This window comes from Filicampus tigris, chromosome 17 (assembly GCF_054856515.1).
Source record: "Filicampus tigris isolate MCC_2025a chromosome 17, RoL_Ftig_1.0, whole genome shotgun sequence".
Taxonomy (NCBI): Eukaryota; Metazoa; Chordata; class Actinopteri; order Syngnathiformes; family Syngnathidae; genus Filicampus; species Filicampus tigris.
In genome coordinates this window covers 13032201-13048591 of record NC_141233.1, presented here as the reverse complement: position 1 = coordinate 13048591, position 16391 = coordinate 13032201, and the positions used below count along the sequence as shown (strand labels likewise).

At 44.6% G+C, this 16391-nt stretch overlaps 4 protein-coding genes across 6 annotated transcripts in view; 1 reads left to right on the top strand and 3 right to left on the bottom strand.

Moving 5' to 3' along the window:
* Positions 1-93: 93 nt before the first annotated feature.
* On the bottom strand, positions 94-7287 carry fam53c (family with sequence similarity 53 member C). 2 transcript variants are annotated; one of them, XM_086012074.1, is made up of 5 exons: positions 7014-7287; positions 5101-5403; positions 4575-4632; positions 3155-4128; positions 94-3002 (listed from the first exon to the last, which is right to left on the bottom strand). In XM_086012074.1, exons 3-5 carry the CDS (start codon positions 4579-4581, stop codon positions 2691-2693), a joined length of 1293 nt encoding a protein of 430 aa, XP_085868200.1. In that variant the 5' UTR covers positions 4582-4632; positions 5101-5403; positions 7014-7287; the 3' UTR covers positions 94-2690. The 2 variants fall into 2 exon arrangements, with proteins under 2 accessions (XP_085868200.1, XP_085868201.1); XM_086012075.1 differs by lacking the exon at positions 7014-7287 and adding an exon at positions 6475-6928.
* A 571-nt stretch (positions 7288-7858) lies between these two features.
* On the bottom strand, positions 7859-12050 carry slbp2 (stem-loop binding protein 2). Its single transcript, XM_086013368.1, has 9 exons — positions 11901-12050; positions 11049-11201; positions 10675-10755; positions 10520-10597; positions 10313-10456; positions 9699-9872; positions 9423-9585; positions 8698-8824; positions 7859-8494 (listed from the first exon to the last, which is right to left on the bottom strand). The coding sequence occupies exons 1-9, from the start codon at positions 11951-11953 to the stop codon at positions 8430-8432; spliced, it is 1038 nt and encodes a 345-aa protein (XP_085869494.1). The 5' UTR covers positions 11954-12050; the 3' UTR covers positions 7859-8429.
* Positions 12051-12367: 317 nt separating this feature from the next.
* Positions 12368-15149, top strand: zmat2 (zinc finger, matrin-type 2). The gene is made up of 6 exons (XM_086013369.1): positions 12368-12471; positions 13253-13352; positions 13460-13583; positions 13713-13786; positions 14068-14213; positions 14479-15149. The coding sequence occupies exons 1-6, from the start codon at positions 12370-12372 to the stop codon at positions 14620-14622; spliced, it is 690 nt and encodes a 229-aa protein (XP_085869495.1). The 5' UTR covers positions 12368-12369; the 3' UTR covers positions 14623-15149.
* The window catches only part of LOC147133429 (uncharacterized), a 42655-nt gene continuing 39496 nt past the window's right edge, over positions 13233-16391 (bottom strand). For both annotated transcript variants that reach the window (XM_086013372.1, XM_086013373.1), the window contains one exon: positions 13233-13640. The gene's annotated coding sequence lies outside the window, so the exon portion shown is untranslated. The remainder of the gene's footprint in view (positions 13641-16391) is intronic.

The window sequence follows — 16391 nt, the reverse complement described above, 5'->3', positions numbered from 1 at the left end:
ATATATATATATATATATATATATATATATATATATATATACACACACCCCTATTTTCCTGAGTTACTGATGACAATAAACACGACACACATGTTCATTGTAAAATAATTCTCAATAATTTATTCACAAACTGCTTTTCAAATTGCCATGTTGTCATTACTTTTTTGAAAACACACAATAATAATAATAATAATAATATTAAAAGACGAGTCTCTCTTCTAACTTGTTCATAATCGCTCTTTGTCCATCGTGCTCAAGAGTCTCATTTTGGCATTGATGACCTGCTCATGTGCCCGATCAGAAATATGAATAGAACAAAAATTAAAATAAAAAAAAAAACTCTGAAATGAACTGAAGGATTTAAAATGTTCACAGCTACAGAAACACATTTCCTTTTCTTTCCCATGTTTTTTTTTTTTCTCTCCATTATTACGTTTTGATTTACAGAACGTTTTGTTAAGGCTCATGTTGGCCAATGTGGAGCAATTGACTGAAAGGAGTGACGTTGGCGGGGTAAGGGCTTTGTGCGCGCATGTGTGTGTGTGTTATCAGAAGTTATGTGTCCAACATTTCCTTACTTTCAAAGACGTGTAAATTTAGAATCAAAAGCCACACAAATAATGTATTCCTTTACTAAGCCTCACCGATACAGTCCTTCAAATTGCTATTCCCAACAATTAATCTTCATGATTGTCCTTACCGTTGTCTAATATGGTTCTCCAGATGAACCTTTTTCTTAGTTGTCATTGGTCATTTGCTACGCACACCCACACGCGCACGCACACCCAAAAGCACTCACACACACACACGCAGTGAAGGTGACGGGAAAGTATGAACACTCAAGTACACGACAGCATCAGTGGCTACTTGGGAGGAACAGGACGACGCCAACGCCGATCCGGGGTGCACCTGAACACATCGCCCCCACTTCTTAGTGCAAAAAATGTGACGATCTTCCATGAATTAACTATTTGTAGGCTCAGTTCAGATAAACTAGTTCAAATGTGCTGCAATCAATACTGCATGTTATAGAGCTTATCAATAAAATAGCATTTCAGATGCTGCCTTGTAGAAAACTAGGAACTTTATGACTCTCAGCTTATAGTACAGTGCAATGCAATTTCTATATTTTTCCCCGTCTTAAGTGCTTCAACAGATTCACTGGACCAGTGCTTCTCAATTAATTTTGCAAAGAGGCCACATGAGAAACTGGAACGCTTGTCAACATGCCAAGCTCAACTTTCTCTATATTGTTTTGAATGAATTTCGAAAAAAAAAAAAAAATCATATTGTCCTGTTTCGATAAACTGCTACATGTGCAGATATGGTACGTGTTTTGTTTTTTTTAATTATATGCTGTCATTAAAATGACATCTCGACACTGACTCATATTAGCCGTTCAGAGTCGGACTCCCAAATATAGATAGATGAGTGGGAAGTATATTATTGATAAGTGATGACTTATACGTAGACTATGTGAAACTGTGGATTTGCGTAGCCGAGAGTACTCTCAGGCCAACTCTTCTTGGCCCTCTTCCCTCCAACGTGCAGGAAATAAGCATGTTGCTAACATTAGGGCTACTGTTGTCATTTTTGCTAGACTCTTTTTGGGCAAAATAGTTGCAAGAGGAGTTGGAAAAGTCTCCGAATAGAGTTAAAAGGTCGCCAAGTTGGCAACACTGCAGACACAACTCGTAACTCTTGCTTTGCTACCATGCGTGTGCTAGCGTCCACATGTGTGGACATAACGTAAAAGCGCAACTTTCAAAATAAAAGCACTGTTAAGTTTGACTTCATGGTCCTTGCGAAGGCGGGTCAGAGACGTCGGGTGGGCCGGATGTGGCAATACTTGAAGTTTTTCACAGAGGATAAAGAATAGATGTCTGCTGTTAATATATTGTCTCAATGTGCTGTTGTTTTTTAAATATCCATTGCCTGAAGCATTAGAACGAACATTTGCAAAACTTTTTTTTTTTTTTTTTTCCCATTCTGGTCTCGCTCTATCGCAGATTTTCACTTATTGCAGGTTGGTCTGAAACGTATCTCTCCCGTGTGACAAAATGCATCGCGGCTGCCAACCTTTTTTTCTTAGATCTCCCGACTAACAATATAAATATTAGATTAGCTCAAGTGCTTCATGAAACTGCCTACGTCCTAGCAGTCTGGAACGCGGCATCGAAGCAAATTTGTTCTAATTTGCCTGACCTGAGCCTTCAGGAACAACGGATGGCTGCTCTTCCAGTACGTTGCAAACATGATGGTGGCCTGGCGATGTTTCGGGTGGACGCCGCATGGTGGCAGGCGAGAGGGGCCTGTCGGGAGACTCGGCAGCCGGGGAAGACGGGGGGACCGCAGACGACGCCTGGTCGTCAAAATCTGGCGTCGGACCGCTCCCTCTCTGTTTGGTCTTCACTTTGAAGCTTTTCCAACTGCAGGGGAGGAGACTTTCCGGCAAGTAGTCACATCATCACTGTTGTCGTCAATCAGCTTTGATTTACCCCAGCTCGTCCAATGAGAGGTGTTCCTGAGAGCCTCGCTGATTGGTGGCACGGTGGGGTTGGGGAGTGAGTGTCGGGACTGTTCTAATTTTAAAATGAAAGCAATCCAATCTAAAAAAACAAAACAAAAAACAAATAAATAAATACATTTGAAAAAAAAAAACCAAGGTCGGCCTTCCATTTACAAACGCGTCAGTTTTCTTCGATTAAATTCAAGTCCAGTTCTGTACAATCCCTCTCGAAGACGGCCTGCTGCTGCTGCTGCGCCGCCTCGCGCTCGTCCGCGTCCTCGTCTTCCTCGCCGTCGTCGTCGTCGTCGTCGTCGTCCTCGCGGCACTCTTCGTCGCTCTCGCTCAGCGGGCCGATGCTGGACCTGCCCAGACACTCGGCGGGCGAGCAGGAGCCCCGGAAGTCGCCCATGAACGACTCCATGCCGATGAAGAGGTCGCCGCCGCAGGCCAGCCTGCCGCCGCGCTCCAAATACTGCGGGTCGATGCTGCGGGTCTGCGGCATGAGACGAGAGCAAACGACTCTTTCACACAGAGATCCTGCAAAGTAGCTGCATCGCAGCCCTACCTTTGCCTTTTACACCAAAGCAGGTCTATACTTTTGACGTTATTGAGTTACGCTTACACCAAGCGTGGTGACACTCGTACCTGAGTCATCTTGGTGAAGTCGAGGACGGGGCGGGCGCAGGGTCGGTCGGGGTCGCGGCGTCTCTTCAGCCCAGGTTTGAGCAGCAGAAGGTCACAGGGCTGCGAGTGGCACCGCGGTAGCTGCGGAGGCAAACTGCGGCGCAGGGACGACGGTGTGCTGCACGCCGAAGAGGGCGAGGCGGGCACCGGGGCCGCCGCCGCCGCTCCGCCGGCCGCGCAGCAGCCTGGCGGAGGCGCCGCCGCTTGGCTGGGAACGGGAGGCGGCGGCAGGAAGGCGGCGGCCGCCGAGTCTCTGATGAGCACGGGCGAGAGGGAGAAGCGCCGCTGGGGAGGCGGCGGCGGGTGGAGCGGCGACGGCGACGAGGAGCACGAGGACGGCGAGGGGAAGAAACAGCAACAGGCGCCGCCCCCTGCCGCCGCCTCGCTGGGGTCCCAGGGGAAGTTCCAGGGCAACGGCGAGTCGGGAGAAAGTGCCAGGCTGAAGAAGGTGGGGCTGGACGACGAGTGCAGGGATGAGTTCAGAGAGGAGCTCGGGGCGCGCAGCGGACAGGCGCCGCCCGCCGCCGCCACGCCCGCCACCCCGGCGCCGCCCACTCCTCCGTGGCACTGCTGGCGACTGACGGGAGTCCAGACCCGCGAGGCGCTGGGCCGCCACGTGTAGCGGCAGCGCGACAGGTCCTCCGGGACTGACAGAGAGCGGCAGTGGCGTTTGGGCGGCGGGGGGGGAGGGGGAGGCGGGGCCGGGACGGGAGGGGCCGCCGCTCCGGGGAGGGAGAGCTCGGACGCCGAGGTGCTGGGTGCCAGAGGCCGGTGCTGCTGCGGCTGAGAGGGGGGGCCGTCCAGGGGGTCGCCCCCCTCCTGAAGGTGGGCATCGGGCGGCACGAGGGGGACCGGGCCGGGGGGGAAACTAGAGCTCAGCAACCCCCCCTGCAGGCTGGACTTAGAGGGAGGGCAGAGCTGCCAGTAGCTGCTCTCTGAGGACACACACGCAGAGCATTTACACACAGCTCATAGGCACTTCTTTTCAATCATGGATTACTTACATTTCACAGAAAAGAAAAGACAAAAAGTAGCAATCTTACAAGATTTTTGTAAAAAAAAAAAAATTAAAATAAATGTGCATTATTATTATTATTCTCTTAGGACCACTTTTTTTTTTTACTAAAAATATGACTTTATTATGTCAAGATTAAAGGAGAGCAACAAAAAAAAAAACCCTCAAAATAATCTCTAGAGACTATGACTTAATTCTGCACAAACTATGTGACTTTATGACTTTTTTTCTCAAAAAAAAAACCAAAAAAACTTTGTATGATTTTTATTTCTTGTTTACAGTGCGGACCTAATATCGCTTGATAACATTCAATCAGTACATCTTGATTGAAGGAATTTGAGAGATTTGTTCATTAAGGACACTCACCAGGCATCAAGCCATCTGGGGGCCAGCACTCTGCGAGGGTTTTCGGGTCCAGCAGGGACTAAGAGACAAAAAAAAAGAATAATAACACAGGATGTTTTTTGATCAACATCACACCTCGCATTCAGTTTCCCTCAGGACAGCGCTCTCGCGCTTGTGCGCAATGACAGGCAACATTGCGACAGGACTTTGAGGAAAGTCGAACAGTGCTATTTAAATGCAATCCATTTATCTTTTTCAAATGTCACGGCGGCAAAGTTCGCTCCTTGTGGAGTTTCTTTTATGTTGACAGCTATAAAGACGGATGAAGGGAAGAAGACGATGTTTGGAGTTTGTTCCTTTTGAAACACACGGTTTTGTTTTTAAACATACGGCAACTATTCAGTGGATCATCTTGGTTTGATGTTAGAAATCGGTGAGTGTGTTTATCATTTAAGTGAAAATGAATAAATAGAAATTCATATCAGAGTTGCGTCGTACAGTGGTGGAAGTACGCTGTGGCGTTTTGGTGGACCCCGCCACCACTCACCAAGTCCGAGTCCCCCGGCTGAGCAGGGTCGCCTTCCAGACTTCCTCACGTTCTCCACCAGCAAGGCGACCACGTCATGGTGGCGGAGGAGGAGGAGGAGGAGGAGGAGGAGGAAGAGGGGAGGAGGGAGAGGAAGAGGAGGGAGGCGTGAGTCACGCCCACTTGTGTGCTTCTTGTCACTTTAAGGGGACGGGCTAATAGCTGCAGACTCCTCCTCCTTGCACCTCCGGGCCAGGTAGCCCCGCCCACCTTCACAAGGACCACATGACAAAGTCTTGTCCGCCGGCGGCCTCAAGAACCTGCCTGGAAGGGTGGAAGTGGTCAAGTTCAGTTAAATGCTCATAACGTACAAGTAGAACGACTAGGTCGCACTAGTACAACGGCTGTCTTACTATAGATGTTTTTTCCACAATTGTTTGTCATTCTGTACACTAGTTGAGTGACTAGGTGTCACGAGTAAATGACAAGGAGACACTGGTAAAATGTCTTACTAACTTCCGTTCCTGTATATTTCAGTACAGTGGTAGACGGACTAAGTGTTTTTTTTTCTACAGCCTGACTGATGTAGATTTATAGAGGCCGATGCTGGATTTTAGCAAAAAAAAATACTGATCACCATTTAATCGGCTACTTAATTTAAAAAAATATATACAGTTTAATGTATAAAATACATTCCCCCTAAAAATATTTCAATGGGTGCCAATTATTTGTAGATTTACGCTATTTGCGGGCCAGCCTAGTACCAATTCCCCGTGAAGAGTGAGGGTCAACTGTAAATATATTGTTCAAAAATTAAATCTTAATCAGCCAGCCGATTAAAACCGGGCCCTATTATTTTCCACTACTGTATGACATATATGCCTACAAGAATGACTATGGCACACTAGTATAAAGTATATCCATCTAGTATTTTTTCAATCACAGTACATTAATGTATTTGGAATGAGAGGAAGCTGGAGAAAACAAGCACCAGGACAACATTCAGATTTGAACCCCCTTCCTTAGAACTTTGAGGCAGATACGCCGCCCTATTTTGACATATAAGGAGATAAAATCAGTGTAGAATGTTGACTACAGCCCAAGCGTTGTCAGACACCACTTGTGTTCGTTTGCTGAGATTTAATTGAGAATACCCAAGTAAATGAGGCCGCCCCATTGAGGCCGCCGCAGCTAGCTCGATGCTAACGCTTCCCATTGTTTTCAACGGAGGATGCTACTTCTTGCCAGTTGTCGTTCGAGAGGAGCGTAAACGTGACGGTGTCAATTTGTGCTTTCCTTCACCGTTTCACGGTGGGAGACGATTCATAATAGAGATAATTTGGGTGGATTTTTGGAGGTGTAATACAACGTTGGTTAGTGCTCACATTCACGCACCTGAGCACTCCGCTAGCTATAAATAACATGTCATCTCGTTATAACTTTCAAGGTCGACGCTGGGTTACATTCGCCCGCTAAACTGCTGGAAAACATGCCGACGAGCTGCTATTTGTGTCCGGCTGCCTACCACATACGCCCCAACCGGCCGCTGCACTGCGGGGCTAGCAAGGCAACCGAACCGGCCGCTAAGCAAAGCGAGCCCCGCACCAAGCTAGCAGCGGTTAGCCGCAACTGTAAATATCCGACGGGGACGTTGCCATCCACCGTCGCATAGCTCTAGCTTTTTCGTGTAAATAAAAACCAAATAGTCACAATTAACATTCGCCCCCGGTGTCATTTCACGTATATTCGGTTTCAAATGGCAGCAGGACTGAGGAGGACAACATGATGGGATGCTGCGGGATGGATATGTCCGGGCTTGTTAGCTCCCCCTCCCCTCCATCACCTCCACCCTCCTCTCACCCCAGACGGAACCGCAAAACAAGCGGGCACGTTGCACACACACGGCCGCATCGACGGATGGATGGCAGGCTTACCTCGTCGGACAGTCCCCTCTCCGGGTGCCTCGGTCAGCACCCGGTTACTCGGCGTATTGACCCAGCGTGATTAAGGAGGCGAACGCACCGCTCCAGCCCGCCGCCGCCACCGCCGAGCTCAGCATCCAAAAAGCAGCCACCGCAATGAATTATCGTCTGTGCACGCGTGGCACAGGCGAAAGCTTCCCCCCCGCTACGATCGATACCCGGTGTCGTACGATTATTTAAAACATAATGATACAGATTTGTACGTGCACACGAGCGGCGAGGCATTCATAAATAACATTTACGGTGGCAGGGAGGAGGGGGATGAGGGGCGGGATTACACATCATAACCCCCCCCCCTTCCCACTAGCATCACCTGCCATTTATTTACATTTATTTCAGCCCGTTTTATATTAAAAGACAATTGTACCACAGAATAAAATATCTTTCAGAATCAATTTTATTGCCCAAGTATTCTCTCTAGTGCTTGGAGACTTACGTCTATTGCAGCAAAAACAAAGCCGAAGTAAAATATTAAAAGTCCATATGTCTAGTAAGGTGATACTCAAGTGCATCAATTATAAAGACTAAGCCTCAAAGCGCAATATAATAAAAGTGAGCAGTGTAGCGTACAATGATCAACAATTTGCAAATGATGCAGTCGTTTTGCCAGTGGCTCTCGAATTTTTGCCCATTTAGTACCACTTCAAAAATAGCTCTCCAAGTACCACCATACATGACCAACATTTAATTAAACATTAAAATAGTCACGTGTTCATGTTCAGCAAAAATGAGGCCACTGTGACACACGTGAGATCGGCAGGTTTAAACGGCAGAAAACAAAATAGAAACAAGTTGCATCCAATTTAACACTTTATTTACATCTTTATTAATTTCAGCTTCGCCTTCAGTATTCAAAGCAGCATACGTTATGTAACGAATAAAAAACAACAACAAAAAAGATGGTGAAAGGAGCCTTATCAGAACAGAGGTGAGCGTGGACAAACAAACCAGTAGCCTCTACAGAGGCCATAAAGTGACAGCAAAAAGAAACAGTGGTGACTTTAAATGCAAACTTTAGCAGCTTTTCGTGTACATCGAGAACACAGCACAGGTGAAAAAGTGCAATTAACACAATAGTGCAAATGATAGAAAACTGCTCGGGTCAAAGTGCCAAGTCGACCTCTGTCTGTTATACACCAGGATACATTACTCAACTGTTCCCTCCAGGGCTGAAGAAGAGCAAAGAAATTCAAGGACCAAAAATCACATCATCCCTCCCCTCTCTTATTTCAAATCCTCAGTGTTCTTAAAAAGCCAAATATATCGGAAACACACAGACAAGATTAAAGTCCAGACGACGCAATTCAGCATCTTGATGACGAACTTGCTCAGTGATGACTTAACCAGACTAGTTGGAGTGAGGGACGATCAGTAGTGATTCCATAAGAACTGGTCCGAAATCATAGGGACCTGTTGGTCATCAGCACCGAAATCTACAAGGAAACGAAATACAGTACCAAAAAGGAAAAAAAAAAAAAATTGACCTCAGAAGGAGCCAAAATGTAAAGTACAGGCTTTGCTTTTTCTCTCCCAGTCTCACTATCATGACAAAAGCGCACACTACTGCCAGTAAGAAGCGCCTTCCAACTCAGTGACATCTATTCATTTAGTCTGCCGGACGTTTTTGCGCTCTCACCTCCTGCGTGCTCATCTTCCATGTGGAGGTGGAGCCAGTCAGCCATGTTGTTTTTGGTCAGCTGAATCCCGAAGGAGCAGCTGAGGCCGGGGGGAGAGCGAGGAGGTCGGCGGCTCCTCACGGGCTCCTGGAGAAATTTGGAGAAGCAGATTGGCTCGACGTGAAAAAAAAATTACACTACTCACAGAGGGAAAAAAAAAAAAAAAAAAAAATCAGGGGTAATCTTCACGGTTAAAATTACAGGATGAGCCTAAGATACACAGCGACTTTTACAGGTGAAATGTAATTTTCCACAATTCTGAATGCACATGTCCAAAAAGGGGTGGGGCCTTTTAATAATAAAAAAAAAAATTCACTGGTGTTTTTTTTTTTTCCCTCTCTAATTTCAAAGGACATCCAGTTCTATGCCTTTCTGTGACTCTTCCAGTCACCTTTCTGATCACAGTGTGACACTAAACTCAGCTGCAAGAGTGCAGCGGCGAGGTACTGTACTGCTGATCAATTGGTAGGTGTAGTCTTGGTCTCAATTCTAATTGAATAAGGAAATACATCGGCCCATGTTAGAGAACTGCAAGTTTTGCAAAAAAAAAAAAAAACAAAAAAAAATACTGGGACGTCAAATGAACTTTTATCAATTTTACTGCATTTTAAGTTCAACCTGAAATTCCCCCCAAAATATTGGAACCTTTAGTGAGTAGTGTATGGAGCGGAACACACGACGTTACCGGTGACAGTGGAACACTCCAGGCGCCAGGCAGCTCCGGCGACATGTCGGCCGACAGGGGAGACACAGAGGAGGCCTTCGGGGCCGCCAGGGTCTCCTTCTCTCTCTGCTTCTCTCCTCCATCGTCACACAAGTCAGAGGTCATCTTTGCCAGCTGGTTCTGCCTGCCAGAATGCCATTTCACAGCCAAAACTAAAAATACAGCAACCACCTCATGGACAGCACACTGTCGATTCAGTCAGCGCGGCGCTCCAAATCCAACTTGAGCGCTACCTACAGTTGCTCCACCGGGTCGAGAGTGAGGTCGCAGGCGTCCGACGGGGCTTCACTCGGCGGGTCCCACTGGTGCAGCGCTCGCCGCCACAGACGAACTTGCATGTCCCAGGAGCGCCTGCTGTACTTCCTGTACTTGTTGGGAGTGGACGGGTGGAGCTTCGTGTCTCTCATTTGTCTGAGGGAGGGAGGTTTGACAGTGTAACGTTCTCTCATTGTAATCGACACTATGTGACAAAAAACTACTTTGTGAAATGTGGGCCAGTTTATTTAAAAAAAAAAAAAAAAGAAAAAAAGTCACAAGCATGCATAAATCTAGTCATTTATGTAATATGGGTTTTTGATTGTGTGCATGCTAAAATTATGGCATTGTTTATTATATACACGAGAACCTTCTGCCATCTAGTGCAAAAACAAAATTGATCAGCCTGTCACTATGTTGCTAGGTTAGATAGATTTGTAGATTAATTTCATATATAAATTTCACACAAGCACACTAAAGGATTTGTGACAGTAGATACGGAACATGTTTGACATTTACAATTGCTGTCTGTTGTCAAGCATGAGGAATAATTGGCTTGGAAGTCAACTTTGTACCCGTGATCACGTAGGCCTTACTTGGGGACTTGCTGCAGGTAGTTCTGGTAGCCGCTGGTGTTCTTGCCGTACAGAATTTGCTTCTGTCTGCGCTTGAGAACCGCAGCGTTGGTCTCAGTGTTGTTCGGGTCTGGAATGCGAGGGTAGCAGCGCGTGAGCGAAGCCCTGCGGAGACGGAGGGATAAAATGAAATTCTTTGATAGTTGAAAGGTGCCATGTTAATCACACCTCTTGTCCAGATCTTCCGTTCCCACAGCGATGCTGCTGGTGGACACTTTAAGAATGCAACGCTCCAAGATGGACGCCCTGGACACCAAAATAATGTCAAATATACTTTGGAAAGTTATACAGCTGCAACCCTCAAGATTAAAATCCAGTGAAACCTGCGTGGCTTGCTGACGGCAGATCTCTCCCCTCCTCGAAGGCCGATCCCCGCTGGAGACATCGGGATCGGAGAGACATTACTGCAACCAGGACGGGAAAAGCCAAGTTTTTAAATCTTAAAATGGAACTGTGCATCTTATGAGAGCAGGAGCTCTCTTTAGGCCACGCCTCTCAAAGGCACATAATACCACAATGCGTGAGACTCTTCACAAAAGCAATTTCTTTCCGATCTCTGTTGTTCAAAAGATTTACCGATAAAATGGTGGTGTTTTGGGGATGGGGTGAATTAACAGCATTTCAATAGGAAAATGTATTTAATATTCAAATAAATTAACTTGGTAGTTTAGGCAAGGTACAAGTTTAAATGACTGACCTGACGAGGCTGTCAAAGACAGAGCTGCAGCCAGGGAGGAGCCAAGGCTCGGGGGTAGAGCAACCAGCAGCCACAAGTGGTTCGGAGAGGCCATTCCACATGGCCGTTGACCAGCCCTTTGCACAAACGCATGACCGCGGGCTGAAACAGAAACTGAAGGCAGAACTCAAGTCAGATCAGCCACTCCAAAAATCAAAACGTCTGGGTAGAAAAATCTACACAGAAATAGCAAACAAACAAAACAGTGGAAAAACAGGCCAAGTGCATTATGAATAAGATACAATTTCCCCCAAAACAATATGCATAAATGCAACTTTGGTCATCAAAACCATCTTGCCATACCTCCATTTGCAAAGACCAACCTGAGATGCCATTGCATCTTTTAGTCAGTTGACTTCAAATTCGATGACTTCTACATAATATCCATTATAAAAGATTTTGCTTTACATTGTGTCAAACAAGACCACCTGATTGTAACGAAAAGCTTTGCAGCCAGTCGAGTCAGAGGACTTCCCGTAGCCTTTCACATTAAAAGGTTAGAGCACTGGAGCTGAAGCACAAGTCGTCATATTAGCCTTGCCCACAAAAGCCTTTCTAAAGTCGCGCGCCGTCGTCTCTCCATTAAAGTAATTCCAGAAAAAGCATTATTTAAAAAAAAAAAAAGTATATTAGTTTATTATTTGTAATGTGCAGCCATATAGCATATCCAATTCAGACTCCGCTGCGGTGGGTGTCGCGTGGCAACGTAAGCGCTAACTTTGCGGACATTTCCGGGGTCTTGTATGTGTGTTAGTCAAAGATATAAAATAAAAGAGATATATAATCTAATGTATATAGTGCTACGTTACCAACCTGGAGGAGAGCAGTGGACTCTGGGCTGCAGTTTCGACTCCGCTGCTTGACATATTGGCAGTTTTGAACTTGGCGCTTTCGCTCCAGACGAACAGACGCCATGTTCCCTTTTCGCGGCGTCTTTAATTAGATGCACCTGAAGAAGGCGTGGCCTAGGGTAGTTTTTAAAACGCTAAACTATATAAAAATGTCTTAAGCGGGACTTGTTCTCACAAATCGATTTTTAAATATCTTGGCCAAGATAATGGATGGGTGGAGTTTCATAAATGTAAGAAGCTACATACGTGGTATGTGCTGTCTAGTACCAAGACTGTCCTGTGAAAGGCACCAGAATCTAGGCTCTTTACGTTCTTATGCTTGCTGTACTCTCCTTTTCTGTTTAAAATAAAGACGCCGTGGTTGGGCTGCACACTAATAATAAGTTACTTTTTTTTTATGATTTACTCATAAAAACATTTAAAAAAATGAAATGCACTTATTCTCCAGTGCAATAGGAGGCGCTGTGCTCACAAATGTAAACACTAACTTCTACACACCGGAAATTGTCGCAAACATGGCGTCTGGCAGCGGGGTTTGTATATTTTATACTTTGTTCTTTGGATTGTTTACACGCTCACTAGTGATTTGTTAATAATGACACAAATTTGCATTTTTATTGGTTTGCCTGTGCTTTTTGTCTCTTAATTCGAGCTTCGAAATGCGCTCTGCCGGCAGCTAAAGAGCGTTAAACCTTTAGACCTATGAGAAACATTTGTACTCAATATTGAATCAAAACGCTGGCTTTGCGCTTATAGAGGCAATGAGTTGTTACGAGTACAAATACAGGACAGTCGGTAACTTAAGATGAAAGGTGCACACTTGATTCGACTGTCGTTTTGTGATGGATCCCTCTATAAAACTGCAAATCATTCATTATTGTAGATTGTGCTCAATGAGTCTCAACAGTAAGATTCATTTTTCACAAGTTTCACTGTTTTCAAACTTGTACAGGGTCCTCGGTCTACAACGATTTTGTACGTAGGTCAGAACACGCCGCAGTCCATCAATAATTTCAGTAAAAATGTGTATGAAAAACAAGTATTGGTCCTAAAAAAACCCCAATAAAAAACAGCACGGTTTTGACTGACTTGTGCTGCATTACAACGTATTCTTACGCCTATGCAAAGACCAGCTCATTTTACACCATTCATAACCTTGAAGTTTTATTTTGGAAAAACACAAAAAGTGAATTACAATGTCAATCATTGGTGTTTGTATGGATAATTTGGGGGATACTCGCACGGGGTGCCATTCAATCTCGGACTGTACTGTCTGTACTTTATATGTAACTGACCCTCGAGGTTCTCTTCCAGTCGAGTAAGAATGACTTCCGTCGGAAGTGGGACAAAGACGAGTATGAGAATCTTGCTCAGAAGCGTCTCGTCGAGGAGCGGGAAAAGGAGAGCAGAGATGGTGATTTGTCATTTTGTTTCAATTTATTTGAAGATAATCCGGACACATTTAGCGTCAGACATTGCTGTTAAATCATCAAAATTGAACAAACTCATCATGTGTTTTAGGGAAAATTGCGCCGCCGGTCAAGCGGGAGAACCTGCGTCATCGAGACTACAAAGTGGACCTGGAGTCCAAGCTGGGGAAGACCATCGTTATCACAAAGACGACGCCTCAGGCTGAGATGGGCGGGTACGTAGAGCTGAATTGCCTCGTTGAAGATTTCAGTTTTGTATTTATGATTTGGCACTAGACAGATGGAGATAAAATGTATATATTAGTAGAAATATACATAATAAAGCTGTTCCATCCTCATTTCAGCTACTACTGCAACGTTTGTGACTGCGTGGTGAAAGACTCCATCAACTTCCTGGATCACATCAATGGCAAGAAACGTGAGTACTCTTTGCACTCAAGTCAGCAGATGTGGTAAAAGTACCACTGTACCTAAAGTAGAAGCTTGGATTTGGAAAAATAAAAAGACTGATACAAGGAGACGTTTTGATTCAACATCTTATACTTACATCGAATAATACTCTAGTAATGTACAGACACCTGAAAAATCCACTGCATTACGGCAACAAAGCCTTACTTCCAACCTCTAGGAGTCATCTTACTGGGCGAAATCCATCCAAGCGTGTGTTTGTAAAGCGCTTGCATACGTGTGCCTGTGCAGATCAGAGGAACCTCGGCATGTCCATGAGAGTGGAGCGGTCGTCCCTGGACCAGGTGAAGAAACGCTTTGAGGTGAACAAGAAAAAGTTGGAGGAGAAGCAGAAAGAGTATGACTTTGAGGAGCGCATGAAGGAGCTGCGAGAAGAGGTCAGGAAGTCAATCTATAACATGTTAACGAGTGAGCGAGTTTCCCCAAAGTGCTTCGGTGCAGTCAATACATTTCCTTTCTTTGTTGTATTATCTGCTTCTTCCTTCACAATTGCGCCATGTTGTTCTGTGGTTGAATAAAGAAATAGTAAAGAACAGTATGTACGGCACCTCAAAATGTTGTTTCCTGGTAAGGCAATAAGGGATAGAAAAATGGATGGGCATTAGTAAGGTGTAACATCATTGTGTGTGTGTTTATGTTCAGGAGGAGAAGGCAAAGGCCTACAAGAAGGAAAAACTGAAAGAGAGGAAGCGTCGGGCCGAGGATGACGGGGACTTTGAGGATGATGACGAAATGGCGGCCGTCATGGGTTTCTCGGGGTTCGGGTCCTCTAAAAAGAGTCACTGACACCTCGAGGACATCACCGCTGTCGAGTCAGCACGTCTGGTAACGCTGTCACGGGAGGAGAGCCCAGAAGGAGCCCAGAATGAAGGACGACTATAGAGTCCTCCCGCCCAGATGGCAGCGTTAGTATTCTCCAGTATGTTGAGATTCCCCCCAAAATGCTAATAATTTTCTTGTTTGCCAGTTTGATTAATCACAACCATCTTTCGTGCTATTTTGGAAAGGTTGTAACTCAAAGTTGAATAGACTGTTCATTTGCGGGTGAAGAACCTCCCTCCGTTCGACAGAAATAAGACCAGCATTCAATAAGTTATTGGAATGTTAGAACATTTATTTTTGTTCTTCATTAGAATTTGTTCTCACCAAGTCACGCGTTTATACAGTATTTATCTTGCAAAATGTGCAAACATTGGATGTCAGTGAATACAAAATTCATTTCCTGTCAAGAAACTCATATTTGCTGTATATTGTCAAGTTTTCTTCTGCTTCAAACACGTTTTTGATTTTAATAAACACATTTTTTTTTTTTTTTTTAAATCAGTTGTTGACTAAATGGTCTGGAACAACATAGAGTTCTTTTATTTCTGGCATGAAGAATTCCATCAGGTTTTGAAACATTTTATAGGTACTTGGCTTGGGCTGAGCCAATGCGGACGTGATCTGATTTTATATAAAGATCGGAACAGGCCTTCGCCTACAACTAATTAACATAATACTAACACAGCAGTTAAGTCATCATTTCACTATTAGTATGAAAAACACATCCAAGCCACAAATATAAAACTATCAAATGAAAAGCAAGTACTACAGAAATCTTCTGCCACATTGATTTTGTGATGCTAGCACTGAGCTCGAGACGAGTAGCAATAACACAAGTAGAGCAAGGGAATCGGCTGCTTTTTTGTATTTACTTAAGATCAACTCATTTCAAATGCCGATGCTGGTTGTGAGTTTCAGTGTCATAAAAAGCAACAAAACACATGCACCCCCACCCGCTCCTCTAAATGTCAAAATGTCATCTTTTTTGTCAAGTGACAGGAAAGTTACTCCCACGACAATCACAAATGCGAGGACAAACATCGGTTTGAAACCACAAACAAGTCATTTCAGGTCACCAAATACTGTACTATTTGATTGTTGAGATTTTTTTTTTTTTATACATATATTTCCTGTCACCTTGTAATCTCTATGAGACAGTGACTGGAGGAAAAGTAAATCAACATTTTATACGGAAAGTGCAAAATGATAAATTCGAGAATAATACTTTTCCTACTCTACTCAAGAATTTAAAACGGAAACAAACATCTAGCGCCAAGACCATGCACGTACCATGTACACAAACGGCTGCATTCAGTGGGTATATTATTCAACATGTACAAACGACCTTCACATGAGGCTCATCAATAGTATTAGCTAGCGTACTAGCTGGAATAACACAACAGCAATGATACATTGGCAAACGTGTATACGCTAGCTCTTTACACAAATGTTTAAAGTAATTCAATTCACCTTTTGATATTTTTCTCACAATAAATGTTTTGGGATACTGTAACGTCAAAGTAGACAACACGGGCTATTAGTAGCTGTATCTGCCGAGAAGCTGGAATATACTTTCAGTTTTACTTTTGATGGCGCATGTGGTGCAAAAACGGGACGTAATCACTAACAACAACCAATATTCCACCAGATGGCGCCAAAGTAATACATTTATTGCTTTGGCAGGAGTATCAACTAAATAAGATTTTCAGCAATAACGGAGCCTACCCTAAATT